Source organism: Tachyglossus aculeatus, chromosome 22, assembly GCF_015852505.1.
Source record: "Tachyglossus aculeatus isolate mTacAcu1 chromosome 22, mTacAcu1.pri, whole genome shotgun sequence".
NCBI lineage: Eukaryota > Metazoa > Chordata > Mammalia > Monotremata > Tachyglossidae > Tachyglossus > Tachyglossus aculeatus.
In genome coordinates this window covers 59,539,868-59,556,602 of record NC_052087.1, presented here as the reverse complement: position 1 = coordinate 59,556,602, position 16,735 = coordinate 59,539,868, and the positions used below count along the sequence as shown (strand labels likewise).

General features: G+C 57.0%; 2 protein-coding genes across 2 annotated transcripts in view; both read right to left on the bottom strand.

Annotated features, from left to right (window-relative positions):
• Window positions 1–3,354, bottom strand: part of CPT1A (carnitine palmitoyltransferase 1A) — a 106,377-nt gene extending 103,023 nt beyond the window's left edge. Inside the window, exon 1 of the mRNA XM_038764024.1 lies at window positions 2,523–3,354. The gene's annotated coding sequence lies outside the window, so the exon portion shown is untranslated. The remainder of the gene's footprint in view (window positions 1–2,522) is intronic.
• A 563-nt stretch (window positions 3,355–3,917) lies between these two features.
• Window positions 3,918–16,735, bottom strand: part of IGHMBP2 (immunoglobulin mu DNA binding protein 2) — a 32,774-nt gene continuing 19,956 nt past the window's right edge. Inside the window, exons 11-15 of the mRNA XM_038764023.1 lie at window positions 12,236–12,330; window positions 11,870–11,993; window positions 10,431–11,486; window positions 4,929–5,116; window positions 3,918–4,189 (exon numbers count right to left, since the gene is read on the bottom strand). Of these exons, the coding sequence (XP_038619951.1) occupies window positions 3,989–4,189; window positions 4,929–5,116; window positions 10,431–11,486; window positions 11,870–11,993; window positions 12,236–12,330 (1,664 nt within the window). The 3' untranslated portion in view covers window positions 3,918–3,988. The remainder of the gene's footprint in view (window positions 4,190–4,928; window positions 5,117–10,430; window positions 11,487–11,869; window positions 11,994–12,235; window positions 12,331–16,735) is intronic.

Here is a 16,735-nt window from a genome sequence, read left to right as displayed (position 1 = left end):
GAGTGAGGAGTCTTTGCCTGATGCGTAAGTTGACTGGTAGCCACTGGAGATTTTTGAGGAGGCGAGTAACATGCCCAGAGCGTTTCTGCACAGAGATAACCCGGGCAGCAGTGTGAAGTATAGATTGAAGTGGGGAGAGACAGGAGGATGGGAGATCAGAGAGGAGGCTGATGCAGTAATCCAGTCAGGATAGGATGAGAGATTGAACCAGCAACGTAGTTGTTTGGATGGAGAGGAAAGGGCGGATCTTGGCAATGTTGCTGAGGTGAGACCGGCAGTTTCTGGTGACTGATTAGATATGTGGGGTGAACGAGAGAGTGGAGTCGAGGATGACACCAGGTTTGCGGGCTTGTGAGACGGGAAGGATGGTAGTGCCGTCAACAGTGAGGGGAAAGTCAGGGAGAGGGCAGGGTTTGGGAGGGAAGATAAGGAGTTCAGTCTTGGACATATTGACTTTTAGATGGAGGGCAGACATCCAGATGGAGATGTCCTGAAGGCAGGAGGAGATACAAGGCTGGAGGGAGGGAGAGAGAGCAGGGGTGGAGATGTAGATTTGGGGGTCATCGGCGTTGAGATGATAGTTGAAGCCGTGGGATTGAATGAGTTCACCGAGGGAGTGAGTGTAGATAGAGATTAGAAGGGGACCAAGAATTGACCCTTGAGGAACTCCTACAGTAAGGGGATGGGAGGGGGAGGGGGAGCAGGAGCCCGCAAAGGAGACTGAGAATGAAGGGCCAGAGAGATAAGAGGAGAACCATTCAATTTATTGAGCGCTTACTGTGTGCAGAGCACTGTACTAAGAGCTTGGAAAGTACAAGTCGGCAACCTACTCTCCCAAGCACACGTAAGCAATCCATGCACAACATTGACAGAGGGGTGTTGTGAGGGGTGACGGGTGAGGGAACGGGAGGCACAGAGAAGTGAAGTGATTTGTCCAAGGTCACCCGGCAGGCAAGTGGTAGTTGAGATTAGAACCCAGAACCCTGGCTCTTTAAACTAGGCCACCACACTGCTTCTTGCCTGAGGCCCGGGCAAGTAAAATGACTTGCCCAAAAGTCACAGAGCCAGCAAATGATAGAGCGGCTCCTTCCCAACAGGCCCAGGGCTGGTTCCAGGCCCTCTGCGCCAACTCCAGCTAGAGTCTCGGCCTCCCCGGCTGGCTTCACCGTCATCCTCCTCCTCCTCCTCCTCCTCCCCCATGTTATCATCCACTGCAGCAGCTGGAGAAGCAGCGTAGTTTAATGGATTGAACATGGGCCTGGCAGTTAGAAGGACCTGGGTTCTTATCTGTCTACTGTGTGACCTTGAGCAAGTCACTTCATTTCTCCGGGCCTCACTTACCCCTTCTGTAAAATGGGAATTAGGAGTGTGAGCCCCATGTATGACAGGGACTGTGTCCCACCTGATAAACTTGTATCTCCCCCAGGGCTTATAACAGTGCTTGGCACAGCGTAAGAACTTAATAAGTACCCTTATTATTATCAGTGGCTACCAATCAATCTGCGCATCAGGCAGAAACTCCTCACCCTGGGCTTCAAGGCTGTCCATCCCCTCACCCCCTCCTACCTCACCTCCCTTCTCTCCTTCTACAGCCCAGCCCGCACCCTCCCCTCCTCCGCCGCTGATCTCCTCACCGTACCTCGCTCTCGCCTGTCCCACCATCGACCCCCGGCCCACGTCATCCCCCGGGCCTGGAATGCCCCCAATCCCTCTGCCCATCCGCCAAGCTAGCTCTCTTCCTCCCTTCAAGGCCCTGCTGAGAGCTCACCTCCTCCAGGAAGCCTTCCCAGACTGAGCCCCTTCCTTCCTCTCCCCCTCGTCCCCCTCTCCATCCCCCCCATCTTACCTCCTTCCCTTCCCCACAGCACCTGTATATATGTATATATGTTTGTACATATTTTTACTCTATTTTATTTGTACATATCTATTCTATTTAATTTTGTTAGTACGTTTGGTTTTGTTCTCTGTCTCCCCCTTTTAGACTGTGAGCCCACTGTTGGGTAGGGACTGTCTCTATATGTTGCCAATTTGTACTTCCCAAGAGCTTAGTACAGTGCTCTGCACATAGTAAGCGCTCAATAAATACAATTGATGATGATGATGATCATTATTATGAAATGTTGCTCTAACAGTACCTCGTCGAAGCATCCCTCATCACACACTACCGCTCTTCTCAAACCCTCTGGGGGCCCCTAATCTCCCCCCGCGGTCCTCACCGACTCTCCCCCTCCTATGCAGGGGCTCTCTTCTCCGCCGCCCGCAAGCTCAGCTTCTCCCTCCACGTCCTTCGTGGTAGTCACCTCTCCCACCTCCAGCTCCCCGACTCCCCTGGCTTGCGCTGCTCTCCCCGCCCCCTTCAAATCCACCTCAGCTCCAGCTCTCCCACCTACGAAGGCCTTCTGAAAACCCACTTCCTCCAGGCCTTCCCAGATTAATCCGCCAGCTCCGATCTTCTCAGCCATGCCGGCAGCAAACGCGGTGGCCCTCCCCACCCCAGCCCACCCACAGTGGCCCTTGGGTACCTGTGCCGATCCGCGAGCCCAACTACCCGTGCACCTGTCAGCCCCACCGAGCCGCTTTTCCGTCTGCCCGCTCACAGCCCGCTGGCTGCGTGAGCGTGAGGACGCCGAGGGCTTGTCCCGTCTTCTGCCTCTGTTGTCCTCTCCCAAGCACCCAGAAGAGTCTCTGGCGTCATATACCGTCGGCACTCGATAAATACCATCGATCGGCTGAGTGAGGGACAGGGAGAGGTCAGTGGGGGAGAGGTCAGTGCGTAGGGGCCGCGTTGGAGGTGCGGGTCGAAGGGCTCTTGTTATCTCTCTGGGCCCACGGGCAGAGAGGCTGGTTGACCCGGAGGGCACTCGGCGAGGTGAGGCCCGCCCATCCACCCACTCGGCCTCCCCAGCTTGGCCGGGAGCCTCACCCTTCGGCACAGTTTCTCCTTGGGGGCAGAGGGGTGGGACCGGCAGAGGGACTGCAAGGGGCCACTCGATGGAGATGGCAGACTGGCCCTGCCCCAGGGAGATGGAGGGCGGCAGCCAGCATGCCAGGGCTGGGAGAGAAGGGGTATAGAAGGGGAAGGGTCACCCCTCCGTGTCCAGAACGTGCCGAACCCAGGTGTTCCCAGGTCAGCCGTCAGGGAGCTGCCTCTCCCACAGTGCCGGAGACCAGTCCACAGCCCAACCCTTTCGGGAGGGGCCGGGTTGGAGGACGGGAGGGAGGGATGGAGGGGGAGGCCAAGCCCTCCCCGTCTAGGCGCTTCGGATTCAGATGGAGTTGTACGTGGGGCACTGATTCTGAGAAAGGGGGAGGGTACAGAGAGTGCAAACACTGGGAAGCAGGGAGATATTTCAAACTTCGATTTCAATTCAAAGCTCAATTTCAAATTGAACGTCCCCAGGGCCGGCCTGCTTCTCGGGCCTGGAGCCAGCCCGCCCCTGGGCCACCCACCGCCTGGCCCCAGGCCCACCTGCAGCCCAGCCCAGCCCCCAACCCACCTGGCCAACAGCCCATTCTCTTGGGTCCCCTCGACTTAAGCCACGAGATCTTGGGACGGACTGACACGCTCCTGGCTGTTGCCGTGACAGTGGACGTGGCCGTCCAGTGGGGTTTATTTGCTCGTGGCCAGGGCTGCTGCCACTCGTGCTGGGAAAGACGCTTCCCCACCCCAAGGCTCCAGCATCCCCGCCCCAGGAGGCCCAGTCAGGGCTGACTGTCCACCCAATTTCTCCCAGTACATGCAAGGCCCTGCCCTGGCTGGAACCAGCTGTAGATGTCAGGTAGGCTGGGGTCTTGGGTGGGTGTGCGCGTGCAAGTGCGCGCAAGTGTGTGTGTGTGTGTGTGTGTGTGTGTGTGTGTGTGTGTGTGTGAGAGAGAGACAGAGAGAGAGAAAAGTGGTGGTGCTGAGAGCTGGGGGGTTGTGGGAGTCTCTCATTCTCTCCACAAAAGGGGACTGCCTGGGCAGGGGAAAGGGATTTTTCTTTTCTTCTCATTTCTCTTTGTCCCATTTCTTGGTCTTCCTCTGGTCAGTCAGTGCACTGAGCTTCTTGTCCAGTTTCCTCTGGAGGCAGGCCCGCTGGGTGGAGTCCAGGCCCCGGGCCTTGGGGCCGCTGCTGGAGGTGACGGCGGCTGCCTCTCTGCTGGCCCTGCGGCGGGCACAGGCTCGGGCCCCCTCCCCGCAGCCGTGCACCTGCCGAGATAAGAAAATACTCACCCCCTGGCCCGGGTGTCACCCCACTGGGGAGGACCCGGGAGCCTCTGGGAGAGGGAGACCACGCTCCGTTGGGCAGTTGAGGACCCGAGCCTGCCGAGAGCGGGAGGGAAGGAGGAAGGGAGGCTGGCTAATTGGCACCATTGGATTTGGGGCAGCCACACTACCAGGCTGAGGCACCAGAAGCTCGTTCCCTGACGCGACAGGAAGGCTCCACCCAGGCCAGGGGCCCAGACCCTACCTGCTCCAAGCCTGGCTGTTACCACAGCCAAGGAGAAGAGCCCAGTCAACACTGGATCATTTTTCCTGGCTTCCATATTCTCTCTCACTAGGGAGGGGCTGGGTGGGCCAAGTGCAAACCCACACGAGGTTTCCTAGGGGCCCAGTCCCAAGGGCCCACGGTCCTGAGAGGCCGCAGGCCCGGGCCTGCCCTGTGCTCCTGGGATGGCCGAGGCAGCAGTGTCGCCCTGCCCCCGCCCCCACCGACAGCCTGCAGTCGAGAACAACCAAATTTCCCACCTACACGGCCAACAACAGGAACCACCCCAGAAACCAGCTGGCCGGGTGGCTCTTGGACCGACCGCCCCCACCCTTCCCGGACCGAGCCCTGGGGCCTCTGGATCCCTGGGTGGCTATGCCAAGCCGGCGGGGCGGGCCGGGCCACCGTGCGAGGCCACCATGGGAGGCCGGCTAGCCAGGAGGGGTCTCTGGGCCATACCTCTGGGACGTGGTGTGCGGGGCAGTAGCGGCGATTACAGTGCAGGCAGAGGAAACCCAAAATGGCAGTGCTGGCTCGGCACTTGGGGAACGCACACGTCCTGTCTGCCTTCACGGCGGCAGCAACCAACTCGTCAAAGTCTTCTTCCCCCAGGCTGGCCACCGCCGCCCCTGCTTTTTCCGCTCGCCCTGAAAAAGCCCCAACGAAAACGAGCCCGGGTTTGGAGAGGGACTTCCCTGGTGCCCACTTCCCACACCCCAGGACCTCCCTCCCCCTCAGCCCGGCAACCTTCCCCTGCTGGGGCCAGGCTGTCCTGTCTGGAGAAGGGGGAAGGGTTTCACGAGGGCAGAAAGCAACCCTGAGAGGTCCAGGTGCAGCACAGCTCTGGCAAGGCCACAAGAAGGGCCGGCCCGGGAGGCTTTGCTCAGGGTTTGGGGGGCAAGGGGGCAGGGGTGGAGGAAGGGTGCCCCAGGAGGCTTGACTCAGGGTGCAGGGGGCAGAGGAGTTGGCAGCTCAAGAGGAAACAAAGGGGAAGCAGAGATGGGGGAGGGAGGGAGGACAGGAGGGCAAGGGGGTTGAGGGCATCTGGGTGCTGGAGGAGGAAAAGTAGGGCAGCCAAAGATTAATGTTTCTTTCCCAATCCACAGCTGGAATTGGGTCGGCAAGACAAGGCCCTGAACCGGCACAAGACCAGCCGGGGCCAGCAGACGCCGAGCGCCGAGGCCGGCCGACACCGAGCGCCAAAACCAGCAGGGTCGAGGCCCTGGGACAGATCGGAGTGGAGTGGACTGGACTGAGGGTAAAAGTGCTCAGGGTCAATTGCTGGGAGAAAAGGAGAGAGCGATGAGGACGCGAGAGGGAGAAACAGACAGGTGGATGGATAGACGGTGGATAGACCGGCTGTTGGATTGATAGACAGATGATAGATTGATAGGTGGGTGGATGGACTGTTGTGTTGATTGTTGAATGGACGGACAGGTGGACAGAGGGACTGACTGACTGTCTTCCCTTGTCCCAAACCTGGAGCCAGAGAGCCTCTGCGGTCCCCCAGAGGACGGGTGTGATCCAGCCCTACCCCCTCCCAAGGAGAGGCTGGCTCAGAGTCAGGACCACCTGCACGTCACCCCCGAGCCAGCCCCCAGCCCCCAGGCCCGGCCCCAGGCCCAGCTCCAAGACCTGCCGGGAGCAGGCCCGCTTGGCAGTCAGCCGTGAGGGCCGAAACCCTGGGGAGGCGCAGACTCTGCCAGTTCCTCACGGGAATGCCAGCGCCGAGGCCAGTAAGTGGCCCCCGGGGGAGCAGCCGGCAGCATCCGCGTGGGGAAGCGGAACAGAGATCACCCACCCTGGGGCACAGGAAAGTGAGCATCCAGCCAGGGGAGTGGGACAGTGAGCATCCACCCAGAGAAGGCAGGATAGAGAGCGCCTGCCCGAAGGAGCAGCCAGCGATCATCTGATCGGAGGAGAAGGACGGGCACTGTTCACCCGGGGGAACAGACCAGCGGGGCGCTTCTCCAGTGGGGCCCCGCCTGCCAGGAGGGGCAAAACCCCAGGCTCCCAGTGGGAGGTAGAGTGTGTCACGCGAGGGGAGCGGATGCCAGAACGAGGGTCCCGGGGTGCGGGCTCGGGGGGGCCGGGCTGGGCCGAGGATTCCAAAATGGCCCGTGGAAAGCTGGATGGATAACTCCCCTTCTCAAACCCCAGGGAGCTGTTGGCCAATGGGACCAGCTTTTGGAAGAAGGCTGCTAGGGGCGCTGGCAAGAAGGCCACCACAGTTCGAGCTGAGATGGGCAGGGGCCACACAAGGCATGCTGACCTCACCATGAACTTTCAGTTCCCTTGCTCCCAACTGCCATTCCCATTCCTCACCTTCCCCTTCCCCTCTCCCACCCAGCTTTTTCCCTCCCTCTCCCCCACCAAGACCACTCCCCCGCACCCTCTACCAAGGATTCCTCTGTACCAGCGCCAGCCCTCCGCTCCTCCCTCCCGGCCCCCTCCCTCCTCTTCTCCCCGCCCCCACCCCATCCCAGTTCTCCTCTCCCATCGCCACCCCCCTTCCCACTCTCCCCGCCCAGGCCCCCACAAACTCATCCCAATCCAAACCCTCCCCACCCCTCGCACCCTTCCCCCTCCCCCCCCTCCCTCGACAGCTGCTGCCAAGTGTGGCCTCTGGAACCCCCGCTCGCTCCGTTTTAAGTAAGATCCCTTTCATCCTGGACCTATTCCTTTCCAGCTCTCTACTCCTCCTCGCCCTAACTGAAACTTGGCTGTCTCCAGACGACACGGTCTCTTCTGTGGCTCTCTGCAGTGCAGGCCTCTTCTTCTCCCATTCCCCTAGACTCACCGGAAAAGGAGGCGGTGTCGGTTTCCTTCTTGCCCCCCAATGTCGCTTTCGCACTATCCCTCCTCCCCCTTCCCTTTCCTTCCCTTCCTTTGAAGCCCACATTATTCGCCTCTACCACCCCCTCCAGATTCTTGTAGCCGTCATCTACCGCCCTCCGGGCCCCACTTCCAACTTCTTTAACGACTTTGATCCATTCCTCACCTTCCTTCTCTCCTTCTCCATGCCCACTCTGATCCTCGGAGACTTCAATATCCACATGGATATCCCTAACGACTCCTCTGCCGCCCTCCTTCTATCTCACCTTGACGCTGCCAACCTCTTCCTCCACCCCACCTCACCCACTCACCAACTTGGTCATACCCTCGACCTCATCATCTCCTACCGCTGCATTGTGTCCACCCTCACCAACTCTGAAATCCCTCTCTCTGATCATAATCTTCTCACCTGCCTCCTCACTCACACTCCTTTCCTCTGTAAACCCATATTACTCCCTCACAGAGATCTCCGCTCTCTGGACCCCACCCATCTTTCGGAGCGCCTCACACCCCACCTCGCCGCCCTCTCCTCTCTACCCAGTCTTGATGATCAGATTACTGCTCTCAACTCTACCCTTTCTACTCAGCTAGAGTCACTCGCTCCCCTTTCCCTTCGCCGCTCTCGCACCACTAACCCACAGCCCTGGATCACTGCCACTGTCCGCCTCCTTCGCTCTTATGCTCGAGCTGCCGAACACTGCTGGCGAAAGTCTAAACACCATGCCAACCTCGTTCACTTCAAGTTTATCCCTTCCTGCCTTAACTCAACCCTCTCCTCTGCCAGACAAAACTATTTCTCCTCCCTTATTGACACCCATGCCCATCACCCCCGCCAGCTCTTCCGTACACTCAACTCCCTTCTCAGGCCCCCGGTTCCTCCCCCTCCTCCTTCCCTCACCCCCAAAGATCTGGCCTCCTACTTCATTAACAAAATTAAATCCATCAGGTCCGACCTCCCCAAAGTCTCTTCCCCCCTTTCTCCATCCCCCCGGCTCTCAACACTCTCCGCTACTCTCCCATCCTTCCCAGCAGTGTCCTCAGAGGAGCTCTCCTCCCTCCTCTCAAGTGCTACTCCGGCCACCTGTGCTTCTGACCCCATTCCCTCTCATCTCATTAAATCTCTCGCTCCATCCCTTCTCCCCTCCTTAACTTCCATCTTCAACCGCTCACTCTCCACTGGTTCCTTCCCCTCTGCCTTCAAACATGCCCATGTCTCTCCCATCCTAAAAAAACCTCTCGACCCCACCTCACCTTCTAGTTATCGTCCCATATCCCTCCTACCATTCCTTTCCAAACTCCTTGAACGAGTTGTCTACACTCGCTGCCTAGAATTCCTCAGTAACAACTCTCTCCTCGACCCCCTCCAGTCTGGCTTCCGTCCCCTACATTCCACGGAAAGTGCTCTCTCAAAGGTCACCGATGACCTCCTACTTGCCAAATCCAACGGCTGCTACTCTGTCCTAATCCTCCTCGACCTCTCAGCTGCCTTTGACACTGTGGACCACCCCCTTCTCCTCAACACGCTATCTGACCTTGGCTTCACAGACTCCGTCCTCTCCTGGTTCTCCTCTTACCTCTCCGGTCGTTCTTTCTCAGTCTCTTTTGCAGGCTCCTCCTCCCCCTCCCATTCTCTCACTGTGGGGGTTCCCCAAGGTTCAGTGCTTGGTCCCCTTCTGTTCTCGATCTACACGCACTCCCTTGGTGACCTCATTCGCTCCCACGGCTTCAACTATCATCTCTACGCTGATGACACCCAGATCTACATCTCTGCCCCTGCTCTCTCCCCCTCTCTCCAGGCTCGCATCTCCCCCTGCCTTCAGGACATCTCCATCTGGATGGCTGCCCGCCACCTAAAGCTCAACATGTTCAAGACTGAACTCCTTGTCTTCCCTCCCAAGCCTTGCCCTCTCCCTGACTTTCCCATCTCTGTTGACGGCACTACCATCCTTCCCGTCTCACAAGCCCACAACCTTGGTGTCATCCTCGACTCCGCTCTCTCATTCACCCCTCACATCCAAGCCGTCACCAAAACCTGCTGGTCTCAGCTCCACAACATTGCCAAGATCCGCCCTTTCCTCTCCATCCCAACCGCTACCCTGCTCATTCAAGCTTTTATCCTATCCCGTCTGGACTACTGCATCAGCCTTCTCTCTGATCTCCCATCCTCGTGTCTCTCTCCACTTCAATCCATACTTCATGCTGCTGCCCGGATTATCTTTGTCCAGAAACGCTCTGGGCATATCACTCCCCTCCTCAAAAACCTCCAGTGGCTACCAATCAATCTGCACATCAGGCAGAAACTCCTCACCCTGGGCTTCAAGGCTGTCCATCCCCTCGCCCCCTCCTACCTCACCTCCCTTCTGTCCTTCTACAGCCCAGTCCGCACCCTCCGCTCCTCCACCGCTGATCTCCTCACCGTACCTCGCTCTCGCCTGTCCCGCCATCGACCCCCGGCCCACGTCATCCCCCGGGCCTGGAATGCCCTCCCTCTGCCCCTCCGCCAAGCTAGCTCTCTTCCTCCCTTCAAGGCCCTGCTGAGAGCTCACCTCCTCCAGGAGGCCTTCCCAGACTGAGCCCCTTCCTTCCTCTCCCCCTCGTTCCCCTCTCCATCCCCCCATCTTACCTCCTTCCCTTCCCCACAGCACCTGTATATATGTATATATGGTTGTACATATTTATTACTCTATTTATTTATTTATTTATTTATTTATTTTACTTGTACATTTCTATCCTATTTATTTTATTTTGTTGGTATGTTTGGTTTTGTTCTCTGTCTCCCCCTTTTACACTGTAAGCCCACTGTTGGGTAGCGACTGTCTCTATATGTTGCCAATTTGTACTTCCCAAGCGCTTAGTACAGTGCTCTGCACATAGTAAGCGCTCAATAAATACGATTGATGATGATGATGATGATGACAGTGTCCGCTGAATACCCCCTTGACTCATAGATTTCACCACCGGGAGCCTCGGGCTCTTCCCAGCTAAGTCAGCCACGCCCCCAGCTCTGAGCTTGCAACTGAGCCTCAGCCCTGTGCCCCCATCCAGGGACCCCGGCTCTGAGCGCCCAACTGTGCCCACGGCTACTGTGCCCCCTTGCCCGGTACCCCGGCTCTGAGCACTGTTTACCTCGGGCTCCCTTTTTCTCCTGGCCCGCTGCCGGCGGGGGCCTCGAAGTCCTGGGGGGCAGCGGTTTGACAGCTTCCCGCTGAGGGGCTCGCCTCTTCATCCTCTCCAGGTGCAGGGCTTTCAGGTCCACGGGATCCCTGGGGCCGGCTAGGGGAGGCCCGGGTTGGGGTCGCTCCTCGGCGGGTGGAAGTCCGGGTGGGAGCCATCCCTCGACAGGCGGAGGCCCGGGTGGGGGATTCTCCCCGGCAGGCGGAGGCCCGGGTGGGGGATGCTCCCCGGCAGGCGGAGGCCCGGGCGAGGGCTGCTCTCCGGCGGGTGGGGGCTGCTCCCCAGGAGGTGGCGGTCCAGGTGGGGACCGCTCCCCAGTGGAAGGGAGCACGGGACCGTCCGAGGACACAGCAGCCTCAGCGGGGGTCTCAGCGGGGGTCTCAGCTGGGGGCTCTATGCGGCTAATGGTGAGGAACCTCTTCCTCCCTTGTCCTCGGCTCTCGTGCCTCAGCCCCAGCTCCTGGGCGATTTGGTGGAGCAGCAGCCGGTCACGGGAGCTGAGAGACGGGGGGAACTCCAGGCGGCTCTCGCGGCTCTCCAGGAACTCCAGCACGGTCGCCCGCCACCGCCCCATGGCCTCCCTCGCCTCCGCTTCAGCCTCCGCGGCACCCCCCGCCACCGGGCCGCCGGGTGCACGGCTCAGGGACCCGGCACCCGTGCTCGGGGGCGTCGGGGATGGAAGATTCCCCCCGCGGGGCCTCCGGGAGGGGACAGCTCTCGGGCCACCCCCCTGCCGTGACCCGCTGGAGGCTGGGGGCCCCGGGGGAGCCCCGGGGCAGCCCGGGACCCGGCCCCGCCGGCCATCACCGGCGTAGTTCCCGGGCACCAGGTCGTCAAGATACTCAAAGGCCGAGCGGACCTCCCCGTGGGCCGACAGGTGGTCTACCAGCCTCTTCAGGAAGGGGTGGGTGCCAACGGTGCGGGAGTCGCAGACTATCGCGACGTGTCTCCGGGCCCGAGTCACTGCCACATTGATCCGCCGTGCCTCGGACAGAAAACCCACCTCCCCTGCCAGGGTGGCGGGCAAGGGCGGAGTGAGCTGGGGGCGGGGGAACCGGGGGACCCGGACGGCGGGCATTTCTGGCCCGAGCACCGGGGGTCAGACCCATCCCATGCCACCCTCGAGTAGGGTGCAGTGAGGGGTCGTGACCCCGGGTAGTCAGGTCTGGGGGACAGACGGGCAGAATCCAACTCCAGAAACTTGGCAGCTGGGATGGGCGCACAGGTGAGTAAAAATATGGGTGAAAGACTCAGCCCTGGCCCTTGAGGAGTTTACGCTCTGATAGGTTCTGGAGAAGGCCCACCGGAAGGCTGCCCCAGAGGCGGGGAACATCAGACCCAGGGGTCCCCAGGAGGCCCGGCCCCCACCTCAGTCCACCCCCGCCACCAACCTTTCCTATTAGACCTGACGAAGGACAGTACGACGGCCTCCTTCTCTCGTCCCTGAAAGCCGTCCACGGACTTCACTTCCAGCTCGGGGTACCTGGGCACGAGGTCCTGCCTCAGCAGATCCACCTGGAATCCCAAGTACCCGGGCCCAGGGGGCCACGGCGGTCAGCTGCTACCCGCCATAGGCCAGACCCATAGTCCCGGGGTTGTTGTGCCTATGGCCGCCACACAGAACGAGCTGGCAGTCCGGTTGGGCGCGTCAAGGGCGCCCGCCTCCTCTAGGCTGGGAAGGTCCAGGGAGGCCACTTCCAGCTTCCACTGAGGAAGGGATGGGCGTCGCGGGGGGCGAAGGGGAAGGGAAATCTCACCTGGAGGTTGTACGGGGCGATGACGGCTATGTCAGCTGCTCGAACCCCAGCTTCCACCAGCGCCTGGACGTGCAGAGCGACGAGGCGGACCTCCCCTGGGGCGGGGGGAGAGGTGGGAGCAATGGCAACCTGAGCCAGAGCGTGGGCCGAGATCCCAGCCGAGACGCCCCGACCGAACGGGAACCAGAGGGGCAAACTCAGTCCATCAGTGGGGTTTACTGAGCCCGTACCAGGTGCGGAGCACTGGAATCACTGCTTGGAAGAGGACAGTGGAGTAGGCAGAAGTGATCCCTGCCTCAAGGGGCTTACAATTCATTCATTCAATCGTATTTATTGAGCACTTACTGTGTGCAGAGCACTGTACTAAGTGCTTGTGAAGTACAAGATGGCAACATATAGATACGATCCCTACCCAACAACGGGCTCACAGTCTAGAAGGGAGAGACGGACAGCAAAACAAAACACGTGGACAGGTGTCAAGTCGTCAGAACAAGTAGAATTAAACTAAATCCATACCATTAACAAAATAAATAGAATAGTAAATATGTACAAGTAAAATAAATAGAGTAATAAATCTGTACAAACATATATACAGGTGCTGTAAGGAGGTAGGGCGGGGGGGGGAGGAGGAGAGGAAAAAGGGGGCTCAGACTGGCAAGGCCTATCTAGTCGGGGAGATGGAAGTTAAAAGGAATTACAGGTAGGAAAGTGACAGAGTATAAGGATAGAGTCTGGGGTGCCGAGGGGGTGCGGAGAGGATCCAAGTGGTTGGGGGTGTGGACTTCAGTGGCCAAGGGACAGAGGGAGAGTGGGGTGGGGCAGATGAGAGGTCAGTAGGGGCAGTGAAGATGGGGTGGTGGGGAGGGTGGGAGCAGACAGTTGGATCCTGTTTGCCCCAGGCCCAGGGCGTTGGCTGAGGGCAGCTCACAGAGGGGAGGGTGGGCGAATCAGGAGAGGGCCCGGGGGTATGACTGTGGGGTTGGTGGCCAGGCCACTTGCCTGGATCAGTGAAGGTCGGCAGACCGGATGTGTCCAGTTGTCAAAAGATGGCTCCTTTTGGGGGTTCTCCCCCCTCGCACTCTCCCCTGGTTGGGGGTGCCCTGTCCATCCTGTCCTCCCCCTCACCCAGGCCCTCCCCAAATTGCTGAGGAAGCATCAATCCCCCTGCCCAGCTCCCTGGTTGGATTGCCTGAGCCACCTTGCACTGGGGTCTGCCCCCTTAAAGTACTTAATATTCAACTCACCCTCAAATCCACAGCACTTCTGTACCTATCTGTAACTTAGTTATTTATATTAATGTCTGTCACGCCTTCTAAACTGGAAGCTCCTTGTGGACAGAGAACGTGTCTACCAACTCTGTTATATTCATTCATTCATTCAATCGTATTTATTAAGCGCTTGCTGTGTGCAGAGCACTGTACTAAACGCTTGGAAAGTACAGTTCAGCAACAGATAGAGACAATCGCTACCTAACTATGGGCTCACAGTCTAGAAGGGAGAGACAGACAACAAAACAAGTAAACAGGCATCAATAGCACTGTACTCTCCAAATGCTTAATACAATGATCTGCATATAGTACGTACTCAATAAATCCTACTGATTTATTCATCTGTTCATTCAATCGCATTTATTGAGCACTGTGTGTGCAGCACTGTACTAAGCACTTGGAAGAGTATAATATAATAAACAGACCCATCCCCTGCCCACAGTGAGCTTCCAGGGGATTGACTGACTGATTGATTGATAGACTGTAAGCTCCTGGTGGGCAGGTAATGTATCCACCAACTGTTATACTGTACTCTCCAAAGTGCTTAGTACAGGCTCTGTATCCAGAAAGCGCTCAAATACCACTCCCTGATTAATTGATCCATAATTGATTTGTATAATCTGCCTTACTTCCTAGACTGTAAACTCCCGGAGGGCAGGAAAAGTATCTAAAAACTCTGTCATATCATACTCTCCCCAGAGCTTAGTACAGTGTGTGGCATGTAGTAAGCGCTTAACAAATGCCATGATAATTATTATTATTATTATTATTATTATTATTATTATCGTGCTCTGCACACAGTAAGTACTCAAATAGAGAAGCAGTGTGGCTCAGTGGAAAGAGCACGGGCTTTGGAGTGGGAGGTGATGGGTTCAAATCCAGGCTCCGCCAATTGTCAGCTGTGTGACTTTGGGCAAGTCACCTAATCAATCAATCAATCGTATTTATTGAGCGCTTACTGTGTGCAGAGCACTGTACTAAGCGCTTGGGAAGTACAGTTGGCAACATATAGAGACAGTCCCTACCCAACAGTGGGCTCACCTCAGTTACCTCATCTGTAAAATGGGGATTAAGACTGTGAGCTCCCCGTGGGACAACCTGATCACCTTGTAACCTCCCCAGCGATTAGAACAGTGCTTTGCACATAGTAAGCGCTTAATAAATGCCATCATTATTAAATTCCATTGATTGATTCATTCAGTTCGCCTCCAACGGGTCACAACAGTGCCACCTTGTGATAGATAGGTGTCACTGCCTCCTTCCACCTCTGCTCATTACTTCCCTGTTCATAATAATATCAACAGCAAAAACTCGAGGAAAAACTCCTCACTCTCGGCTTCCAGGCTGTCCATCCATCCCCACGCCCCCTCCTACCTCACCTCCCTTCTGTCCTTCTCCAGCCCAGCCCGCACCCACCGCTCCTCTGTAGCCTCTCACTTCCTCACTGTACTTCGTTCTCGCCTGTCCCACCGTCGAACCCGGGCCCACGTCCTTCCCCTGGCCCGGAATGCCCTCCCTCCGCACATCCGTCCAACTAGCTCTCTTCCTCCCTCCAAAGCCCAACTGAGAGCTCACCTCCTCCACGAGGCCTTCCCACACTGAGCCCCCTTTTTCCTCTCCCCCTCCCCATCCTCCCCACCCTACCTCCTTCCCCTCCCCACAGTACCTGTATATAGGTTTGTACAGATTTATTACTCTATTTTACTTGTACATACTTACTATTCTATTTATTTTGTTAATGATGTGCATCTAGCTTTACTTCTATTTGTTCCGACGACTTGACACTTGTCCACATGTTTTGTTTTGTTGTCTGTCTCCCCCTTCAAGACTGTGAGCCCGTTGTTGGGTAGGGACCGTTTCTTTATGTTGCCAACCTGTACTTCCCAAGTGCTTAATACAGTGCTCTGCACACAGTAAGTGCTCAATAAATACAAGTGAATGAATAATAATAATAACATTGATGGTATTTGTTAAGTGCTTACTATGTGCCAAGCTCTGTTCTAAGTACTGGGATAGATACAAGCTAATCAGGTTGCCCCACGTAGGGCTCACAGTCTTAATCCCCATTTTACAGATGAGGTAACTGAGGCACAGATAAATTAAGTGGCTTGCCCAAAGTCACACAGCTGACAAGTGGCGGAGCCGGAATTAGAATCCACGACCTCTTACCCCCAAGCCCAGGCTCTCTCCACTAAACCAGGCAGCTTCTTATTCAATCGTATTTATTAAGCACTTATTGTATGCAAGGCACTGTACTAAGCACTTGGGAAAGTACAATACAACATTCCCTACCCACAAGATCACAATCTAGAGGCAGGGGGACAGACATCAAAAATATACACAAGTGCTGTGGGGCTGGTGGGGCCGGGGGAGAAAAAAAAGGGGGCAAGTCAGGGTGATGGAGAAGGGAGTGGGAGATGAGGAAAAGTGGGACTTAGACTGGGAAGGCCCGTTGAAGGAGATGTGCCTTCAATAAGGCTTTGAAGGGGGGAGAGTTATTGTCTGTCAGATTTAAGATTAGAGGTAGGACATGGTCCAGGGTGGCAGTGAGACAGGAGAGATCGGGGCACAGTGAGAAGGTTAGGTCTAGAAGAGTGAAGTCAATGGGCTGGGTTGTAGGAGAGAAGCGAGGTGAGGTAAGAGGAGGCAAGGTGATGGGGTGCTTTAAAGCCAATGGTGAGGAGTTTTTGTTTGATAAGGAGGTGCTGGGCAACCACTGGAGATTTTTTGAGGAGGTGGGGGTGACATGTCCTGAATGTTTTTGTAAAAAGATGAACCAGACAGCGGAGTGAAGTACGGACTGGAGTGGGAAGAGCTAGGAGGTTGTTCTCTTCTTACCCCCTCCCCTATCACCGCTCTCCATCACCGTGCCCCTCAATACCTCACATGGTTCCTGCACACCCCTAACCACGGGCTCGTCCCTCTTCTTCTTTTCTTAATGGTACTTATTGAGCACTTGTGAGTAAACCCTTGGGAGCCTAATAATAATAGTAATAACTGTGATAGCTGTTAAGTGCTTACTCTGCGCCTGGTGCCGTTCTGAGCACTGGGGTAGATACGAGATAATCGGGTTGGACGGTCGCTATCTTACACAGGGCTCACAGTCTTAATCCCCATTTTACAGAAGAGGGCACTGAGGCCCAGAGAAGTGAAGTGACTTGCTCAAGGTTACACAGCAGACAATTGGAGGAGCTGGGATTAAAACCCAGGTCCTTCTGACTCCCAAGCTGCT